The sequence below is a fragment of the Berghia stephanieae genome, chromosome 6 (assembly GCF_034508935.2).
Source record: "Berghia stephanieae isolate SIO BIC M18660-M18661 chromosome 6, UCSD_Bste_1.3, whole genome shotgun sequence".
Taxonomy (NCBI): Eukaryota; Metazoa; Mollusca; class Gastropoda; order Nudibranchia; family Aeolidiidae; genus Berghia; species Berghia stephanieae.
The window spans coordinates 57,362,298-57,372,297 of record NC_088365.1 but is presented as its reverse complement, the minus strand read 5'-3'; the positions used below and the strand labels follow the sequence as shown (position 1 = coordinate 57,372,297).

Here is a 10,000-nt window from a genome sequence, read left to right as displayed (position 1 = left end):
TCCACGGATCCGAGGAAAACCATCACCACTGAATATGTACCGTCAACTAGGGTAACTTCGCCTAAAGGGGAAACTTTGCCTCTTGAATTTTGGACCAATAAGAGATTTTTTAGTTCTTTGCAGATTATTTTCTTTGATAAAAATTCATGTCCTTTAACGGATATAATAACTGCAACTAAGCTTAAATTACTGAAAATGTTCCAAATTCACAGAGGCAAAGTTTCAGCTTGAGGCGAGGCAAAGTAACCCCAATTGACGGTACTTTTTTCTCGTTTAGCAGGTGATTGGAAAATATACTGAGGGTTTATAACAAACCGACTGAATTCCATAAATATACTGAAAATTGGCAACCTTGCAATACATTGGTTCATGGATAACTTCTCTCATGAGTGAACCTTACTTTAGATGTCTAGTCACAGCGACAGAAGGCACTAAGTCATAGGCCAGTACAATACCCATTCATTTAATTAGAAGTAAGTCCTGGTACATTGCCAAGATGCTATCAAGTTTCTATCCTTATCTTTTCTTCCATCCTGCCCTACTGCGTGTTCCATATTGCTCTCCTATAGTTCACCTAATGTTATTTGCATCTGCAATGAGTACTTATTTCGACTTAGTCACAAGTGTTGATGAATACCAAAAATAAACTAACAAAAAAAAAATAATCCTGAATGATCTTGCTCACGAAAGAATTTTGAAGAAAGAAAAACAATCAAAAACGTTGGTGCAATCACAAAATGATACTCCAAACTTAATTCTGATACATCAAAATATTCATGCTGTTTACGAAAAATACATATATTTAATGACTATTACTAATTCACTGTCAAGTTAGTTATTACACAAGACCATTTTATGATATTTTACAACCTGCTGATGATAAAAAAGCACATCCAATTCCTTTTGATTCGGATGTGGATAATAGTGTAAGATCATCCTAGGATCACCGTACAACTTCCTTTGTCGTCTATTAGTCATTTTGAACAAATTATCAAACAACTCCAATCCGTCTTATTCACAAACACAAGATGTGAACAAACAACAGAGATGCAGTCATTTATATATATTGTATTTGTAAGGCTGGGGCACAAAATAGACAGGTAGTGGCTAGACAAATGATTTATTTAGAATAAAGTCTAGACAAAATAATCAGTGAGACAGTGTTATCAGTAAGTCACGAATAATGAAAACCAATTCTCTACTTTTCAATCAAAATTGAATTTTATCTGTTGAAAATAATCTAAGACAAACTTATAAAGTTAACTCTGGCTATGAATTGCTGAGAAATCATCATGACTAAACAAAACTTGCTTCAATGTAGGACTGAGTGGGGATAAAGAGAGGTCAGATTTTATCAGACTAGTAGATTTTCCAGCAAATCATTGGATGACACAAGGTTGATAAATTAGCAAAACTTATAAACTGCCTTACACTTGCAAAACTCCTTTTTTTTCCGTAGTTATTTTACGAGAAAACTTTAACTTTAAACATCAGTAAACAAAGATTATCCAAAAACTTTTTGTCAAAAAGTCTCAACCCTGTGACTGAGACTTCAAATAAAACTTTTCCTTCATCCATTTCAAGATCAAAATGGCCCTTAAGTCAAAATACCTCAAACATGAGACTTTGAAATAGTCTCAAATCTGAGACTTTTAAAGAGATAAATTGATTAAAAATTAGTATTATCATCAGTGTGTGAGCTGACCCCTCTCTGAAGTCCTAACCATTAAACATATATCACACCAAAATTAAATTCACTCAAATAAGCGGAAGATGCCACAGCTAAAACATACATCAAGAAGAAGATCATATGACCAAAAAAAATTTTTTTAATCATTTCGAAAAGACTCCTCTATTTAGTTTCCCCTTACTTTGGTGAGGGATCCCTAACAGAGTTCGTGCAAACCATAGACTCTCATTCAAGGTAAAAATACAGAGAGGTGGTGTAGAAGTGGAAAATAGACAAAATGGGAAAGAAAATATTCTATAACTGATTGAACTAGGTCAAAGAAGAGCCATTACAAATAACAATTTTAACCGAATTACATCTCTGCTACTCCTTCAAACCTCAAGGCTTTATCCTGGTTTGTATAATATTAAACAGACAGTAGCAATTGCTTGCTACTCCTTGGATATCGTAACAGGCAAGTGCAATTTCTTATTCCATGTTTATAATGGAAGAAAAAGTAGCAAATTAATAAATTTATATCAGAACGTGTGGAAATTAAGTAGGCACACAAATTTTCTGGTACAATTTAATTTAATTTAAAAATTGACAAATTCATTATTAAGATAAAAAAAAGTAAGTATAATACCTGTAATACATTTGATGGGACAGAGGAAGACTCAACTACATGGGGTACATTGATGCCAATGGAACCTGTTACATGACTATTTTTAATGGACTTTTGTCGTTTTTCTTGGTCGTAAAGTTGTTGTCGCTGAAGTTGTTGCTTCAAGTTGGTTCTCATAGGCATGCTAGCATTCTTTATCTCAGGGACTGGACTGAAAGAAAATAAGAAATTTTAAAAAATAATATAAAACAAATGAGCAACTCACAACTTGAAATACAGTGATATATAAAACCATTAAATTAATGCTAAGCAAAATAATGTGTGACAGAGATTAAAACCAAAAAATTCCTGAAATAAGTGTAACCATTTTATAATGATAATTTGCAGTGCTATGTGCAATAGTGCACCAACACATCAATTACCTCTCCCGCATACATGCAAGCTTATTCACCAAAATTGATTCACATTTTAAAAATTATTCAACATATATTACAAAACGAAGACACAGGGCAAATGTATGGTTTATATTGGTCCAAACTACGGGGATGATTGTTGTTAGCAAATATCTACAAAGAAAGTTTTTAAAATGAATTAGTTGTATAAATCTGAAGACAGTTGGAAATGATTTCCTCTTCTCGTAAAAGTTCAAATTATAACATTTATAATTTTGACTTGACAGTTGGCCACCATGAATAAATAATTGTCTAAGAGTTACACTAGATACATATTTGCACTTTTTAAGTTTACCAACTTAAATATCTTTGGTAAAACAATGGGACTGTGTCATCTTTTCTTACACACGATGTCTACTTATGAAGAGCATTATATTATGAATATATCTTCTTTTTTTTTCAAAACCCCATGACTATGAATATTTATATAATGATTGGCATATGCATTTGTAGGGAACAATATGCCTTTTTATGTTGTGTGTTTGTGTGTTGGTGTGTAGTATCTCGATCGAGGCTGTTGTGAGTTGTTGTCATGATGTTCCGTTTGTGATTGTGATGTCATATCTTGTTGGCCACCGTATATAAGCGGCAGTCACCGCTTACTCTCTCTCTTTTTTTGACAATTTGAATCTATACTAAACGTTTCCTAACCGGATAACCAAAATCTAGGTATGTGTACTTAGTAAATCGCGAACTACCCACTTCGGTGGAGATACATGCCTCGTGCATATTATTTATTTATTTTATTTTCTCATCGTGAATGAGATGTAAAAATCTATTCACGACACATTGGAGCAACATGACATTCAAAAGAAGAATGTTTACTTTTATTTAGATCATAAATAATGCACTCTACATTGCAGTGAATATAAAATTCTAAAGTACTATAAATCTTGATCATGAAATCAATAAATCTAAGAGAAGTCTTGACAAGTGGTCCTGAGATGGGCTGGGTTTTCAGTGCACATCCAATAAAATTGGTAAACTAGACGTTAACAATATGGATGAAAATAATAATGAAAAATTTTTTTTTAAATCTTAATTACAAAAAAAAAGAAACTTGAGCAAAAGTTCTAAAATAGCAAGGCTTTGATTTCAGCGCCTTTCTCATTGGTTTCATAAATTTGTAGAGAAACAAAGCAACAAGATTCTCAACCAAGAGGCAGAAAAAGAAATTTAAAAGATTTGTGACTTATGACTGTGGTGATCTCCTACATGACAAAATTCCAAAAGAAACAAATAGAATTAGCTTACAGAAAGATATCACTCTAGAAGCCAGCTGTGAACAAAACGCCAAATGAATGACAGTGGTTAAACAAGGATTATCTATTTATCTTATTTCATAAATAATCTGTGGGATAATTTGACAAGCATGTCTGCCAAACCAGGAGACCACTAAGCTCATTTCAGGCAGTGTGAAAAGGCAATCTATCCTTTTGTCACACAACATCGAGCATATTCGTTTCTTATAATCTTATAAGTAATAAGATCAAATGGAAGGCACCTTACCAGAATTAATTCGAATACTTTGTCCCACTAGATTTAGATAAATGAGAATGATGATCTGTCTATGTGTCGTGAGGGGAATCAAAAATTTTCAACGTGCCACAATTTGTACGAAATGGAAATTTGGTTATGAGCTGCTAGTTTTGTGGAGGGTCTTGGCTTGATGAACACTGAGAAATGTAACGTAAAAGTGCAAATGCGACTCACCCGATGAACTTGAACATAATTAATTAAACGACGGACCGACCACATCTATTATGAGTAAGTAGAAATTTTAAAATTGTCTCGAGTATAAAGCAAAAATTGGATGTTTACAAAAAATGACAGACATCTGATGCATAAGGCGAAGTCCAAGTAAAAAAAAAAATAATAAAGCACCTCGCTGCCCGTTGAAGTTGCAGTTGAAGTGAAATTGAAACAACATTTTTGATTGTTGTTAACAATCTCACTCAATGTTCAACAGGATTGAGTTCGATTCACACAAAACAAGCTTACCTATCAACAACAACAAAAAAGCGATGATGTTTATTTCAATGTGGATTTATCATTCAAAATGTGGTGAGCTGCGAATGGAATGGACCATTGACCTACCTACAAAAATACAAGAGGTATTTGTTTACATTTTTGTGATGTTTGTTATTATGACTCAGCAATTAAATATCAAGAGTAGTTGCCCTTGACCAGTCAAGGGATCCACCCACCTGCCAACAACAACTTTACTTGTTAACTCATAATATTTTGTCTGTTCAGAGACAGCGGTTACAAGATCTTCGTCGTTCCCAAGCAAACTTGAAAAATCCATTTCAATTCCCGAATCACCCATAGCTTGTGATTTAAACATAATAATCAACACAAACGAATAAACACATGAAAATATGGTATGCTATACAACATCCGTTGGCAGAGAACGATATCAGAAAGTGAGACAAAGTTGTTGCTAAAAGGTCGAGCGAGAGGCGAGCTGTCTCGAATCTGTTATCTGATTGGACAACACACGTCACAGGGACAAAATCTCGGTGTTCGATTCGCCAACTATATAAAGTAACATTACTCATGTGGAAAACCATCGGATGGTAGAAAATTGCCGTGACGTCTGAAGAAGAGTAAATTATAATGTCATTGCAATATTATCACTCGAACTTAGAAATTAAAGTGAAAAAGAATAGTACATAGTATCTAATACTAGGGATAATGTTAGAGTTTCTGATTTCCTAGTTAACTTTCGACTTTGGCAACAGATATTCGGTTAGCCTACCTCGAATAACCATTGGCGTATGTCGTAAAGGGGGGGGGGGGGGGGGGGGGGGGGGGGGCACTTATCTATTAATTTTGATTTTCGTAATTGTGTGATAAGTTTGGCTTATATTTTACCTCTTTATGATTTTATGTTTTTGATTTTATTTTCCATTTCGGTTTTGTTGGATTACTTTGGCTTGTTTGTTTTTTGTTGTTTGTTGTGTGTGTGTGTGTGCGTGTGTGTGTGTGTGTGTGTGTGTGTTTCGTTGTTTTGTTTTGTTTTTTTGTTTTTTTTTTACTTGTTTGTATTTGTATTGTGCAGTTTTGGGCTTGATTAAAGCATTGTTGTAATGGATGGTATATATATATATATATATATATATATATATATATATATATATATATATATATATATATATACAGGTTTTATATTGGGTAATATCCACTAAAAGAGCTCAGAGCGCTTTACAAGGGTCCCTGACCAACAGCAACACGTAACATGTAGAACGAAACATGACGCCTGTTAGGCGATATTACTTTTTTTTCCGACAGACAACGCTTTTAATGGCCGGGCACTCATTACGGCTATGTGGTCTAGTGGTATGACACTCGCTTTCGGATCGGAAGGTCCTGGGTTCGAGCCTCGCTCGACGCATAGTTGAGTCCTTGGAAAAGACTCTTTACTCACATTCTCTCACCGTACTCAGGTGTAAAATGAGTACCTGGCCGTTAACAGCGTTGTCTTTGTCCGAAAAATTGTAATATCGTCTAACAGGCGTCATGTCTCGTCCTACATGTTAAATGTTGCTGTTGACCAGGGACCCCTTGTAAAGCGCTTTGAGCACGTTAAGTGGATATTGCGCTATATAAAAGATCAATTTTAATTTAATTATACACCTGAGTACGGTGAGAGAATGTGAGTAAATAGCATTTTCTAATGACTCAATTATGCGCTAATCAAGGCTCGAACCCAGGACCATCGGACCCGAAAGCGAGTGTCATTAGACCACATAGCCGCACAATGAATGTAGGATGAGACATCACGCCGGTAGGACGCTATAATGAACAATTTCATTCGACCGTAACAAAGGCATTACAGGTCAAATGCTCGTTACCGTTTAGTTAGAGAATGTGAGTAAAGAGTCTTTTCCAAGGACTCATTTATGAGCCGAGCGAGGCTCGAACCCAGGATTTTCCGATCCGAAAGCGAGTGTCATACCACATGTATGACGAGACATTGCGCCGGTAGGACGGTATAATGAACAATTTCATTCGACCTCGACAATGGCATTACAGGCCATTTGCTCGTTATCCACCAGTTAGAGAATAATGTGAGTAAAGAGTCTTTTCCAAGGACTCAACTTAGCGCCGCCTGAGCGGGAACTGGAACCAGGGACTTCAAAGTCAGAAGCTGGGTGTCATAATATAAAACACGACCAAAAAGTTTTTAAGACTGGAGAAACCGGGATAGACCTTGGGCTCGTAGGCGATATGGCTCGTAAAGTTTGTTGTTTTCTTGTTTGTTTGTTTTGTTGTTGGGTTTGTTTTTTTTTTTCGTTGTTTTTTTTTTTTTTTTTTTTTTTTTTTTTTTTTTTTTTTTTTTTTTTTTTTAAGTTTTTAAAGTTTTTTAAAACATTAGTCCTGAGCCATTAGGCCCGTGGAGCCGGAGTTTATCCCGCTTTCTATGGCACGAAACGGACAATAGCAATAGCTTGCTACCTTTTGGACATCGGAAAGTACTTTCCACTTTCCACCAGATCTAACAGACCCAGCTACTCAATCACTGCTAGGGGGACAGGAGGGTCAGGGGCGAAAAGATCTCAACTTCACCCTTGATCGAACTGGATCTCTTTGTGTGTGAAGCGAGTGCTCTACCTACTGAGCTATCGGGACTCCCAAGGACATCGAATTATACTACATAATTGACTTACAATAGGAAAAACCCAATTGACTTTTAATTAATTACAATAATAGCGGCCAGTTTGTTTGTGTAACTAGTGTAATAAGTATGCATCATGCATCCTATTAAGAAGAGGGGCATTCATCAAATTATATTGTCAAGCATATAATATTATAAGTATTAGTCATTAATTTGATGGTGATGTTGTAATATGGTGGTATCCTGGTTACGGTAAGGACATATATACAATATCTATAACGTTACTTAATGCACATTATATTAGCTTTAACATAATTGTTACAAGATGAGTCGGTATTGTTTATGTTGTACGGCCATGTCGTCTTGTGGTATGACACTCGCTTTCGGATCGGAAGGTCCTGGGTTCCAGTCTCGAACAGCGCATGGTCGAGTCCTTGGAAATGGCTCTTTACTCACATTCTCTCACCGTACGCGGGGGTGTAAAATGAGTGCCTGTCCGTTAAAAAAAAATGTAATGTCGCATTACAGGCGTCATGTCTCGTTCTACATGATACGTGTTGCTGTTGCCATGGACCCTTTGTAAAGCGCTTTGTGTTCGGGAAAGAGAAAGAAAGGCAGAGAATTGGGCACCTGGAGGAGGACAGTCGAAGAGGAGACGAAAGATGTTGGAAAGACATAGAATGAGCTGAGCTGGCTAGCCCAGGACAGAGATGCCTGGAGGAACTTTGTTGACACCCTATGTTCCACCAAGGAACTAAGAGGATAAAGTAAGGTAAGGTAATGCACATATTAGAAGTAATATAATTGTTAAAAGATGAGTCGGTATTTATGACAGAGCTATTATTTTTAACCTTTTATTTGCGAGCTTCGATTTCACTTCAACACATTAAATTATAAATGTAGCTTTGTGGCCCTCATGCAGCCTGGCACTTGGCTACATCTTGATATCTGTGTATGTCCGTAGCCATCGTTAACATAATATAGCCCGACACAAGAACCCTCTCGGACTGGCAGTTTGACGTCATTTGTTTAGGTTTGTGTAGCGTCTAGTGAGTTATCGTAGAGCTCAAGGAAACAAGTTATTTCATTGGTTGAACTATTGAATACAACTCACGATTTGTTTTCTTTTGTAGCAAAAGCCTGGCATTTTGACATCATTTTTTTGGTCAGTGTCAGGCTATAACTTTACCATGGTAACGGTATGTCCCTGACTCGAGCTTGACTACATTTTGATCTCTGTGTATGTCCCTGATTCGAGTTTGTCTACATTTTGATCTCTGTGTATGTCCCTGATTCGAGTTTGGCTACATTTTGATCTCTGTGTATGTCCCTTATTCCAGTCCCATTTATAGTGCCGCAGATCAAAGTCATTAAAAAGACTCAACTAATTAACTTACTGTACTCAGGTGTAAAAAGAGTACCTAGCGGATAACATAACAGTAACAGCATCGTCTCTGTAAAAAAGTAATTATATCAGCGTCTAATAGAGTCTAACAAGCTCCATGGCTCGGCTTCACATGGTAAACATTGCTGTTGGCTTGGAACCATGGCGAGAATAAAGTAAAGATATGAAAAAAGTGTGTCTGAAACAGTGCCATACAAAGCAAGAAAGAAAAATACAAGAAAAAAAAAACACCATCCCATAAAATCAGCTTGCTCGACTAGGGCTCGAACCTCAGACCTCCTGGTTACCGGTAAACAGGAAGTCTGGAGAAAAAAAATACACAAGAAAACAATCCAAACATCAGCCTGCCTCGACTGGGTACTGAACCTCAGACCTCCTCATTACCACTCAAAGCGCTTTTATAGTGTACCTCCTGACCAACAGCGACACAAAACATGTATGACGAGGCATTACAGGCTTGATTTAACATTGTTGCACAGGACAATATTTTGCGTTGGTCTGAGAGTATTACCATTGCAAAAAAAATGAGCTCATATAGGTTATCAGACCGGCGAATATATGTAAGCAAAGTCATAGAGAAAGTGGTACTTACGGATTCTTTAAAATCCGAATCTTTTCCACTCGTCCCGGGTTTTTCCGATTTCGTAACAAACTTCTAAAAACCACAGAACTTTTGGAGCCGTTTGGTCCTTTTGCAACTAAGATAACAGTGTCCATGGGTAATGGTTTGTGGATTTTGCGGGATGGAGGACCTGTGGTAGTAGATGATGGCGATGATGAGGCTAGAGAGGACGCCGATGAGGTTGATTCTGTGTCTGAAGGGGAGGAGGACCGTTTGAGGGAGGAGGTTGGGGAGGAAGGGCTGGTGTGAGGAGGAGAGGATGTCCACGAGCTGGTGTCCGTGGAAGTGTCCATGGCGCTGTCCGTATCACTCTCAACCTCTTGTTTTATCTCCATGATTTCTTGTTTTATTTCCACCATCCCAGTGGCGGGAATGACCAATGTTTCGTCGGTAACGACCATTTCTGAACGTTGAAGAATTAAAGAACTTTAAAAGATAATAATAATAATATGAAGTCGAGTTGACCGTTTGTTAGAAATAAAGCGGTATTGTTCCAATATAAATTAATGGATAAATCGTTCGATTTCTGGAATGTTTCGCTAAATTTATTATTTGTCCGATAGCTGTTTAGATATAGAAGTTATCAATAGAACCATTAATAATTTG

At 36.6% G+C, this 10,000-nt stretch overlaps 1 protein-coding gene across 9 annotated transcripts in view; it reads right to left on the bottom strand.

The window, feature by feature from the left end:
• The window catches only part of LOC144975329 (microphthalmia-associated transcription factor-like), a 101,933-nt gene that overhangs the window by 34,288 nt on the left and 57,645 nt on the right, over nt 1-10,000 (bottom strand). For 7 of the 9 annotated variants that reach the window (XR_013645892.1, XM_078919304.1, XM_078919303.1 and 4 more), the window contains 2 exons: nt 9,365-10,000; nt 2,316-2,505 (listed from right to left, as the gene is read on the bottom strand). The exon at nt 9,365-10,000 is cut by the window's right edge and continues 1,128 nt beyond it. Coding sequence is in view for 8 of the 9 variants with exons in the window: in XM_078919304.1 (XP_078775430.1) it covers nt 2,316-2,505; nt 9,365-9,795 (621 nt within the window). In the remaining variant the exon portion in view is untranslated. Of the gene's footprint in view, nt 1-2,315; nt 2,506-4,953; nt 5,227-9,364 lie in introns of those variants that run through there. The other 2 variants (XM_078919309.1, XM_078919310.1) reach the window with 2 other exon arrangements.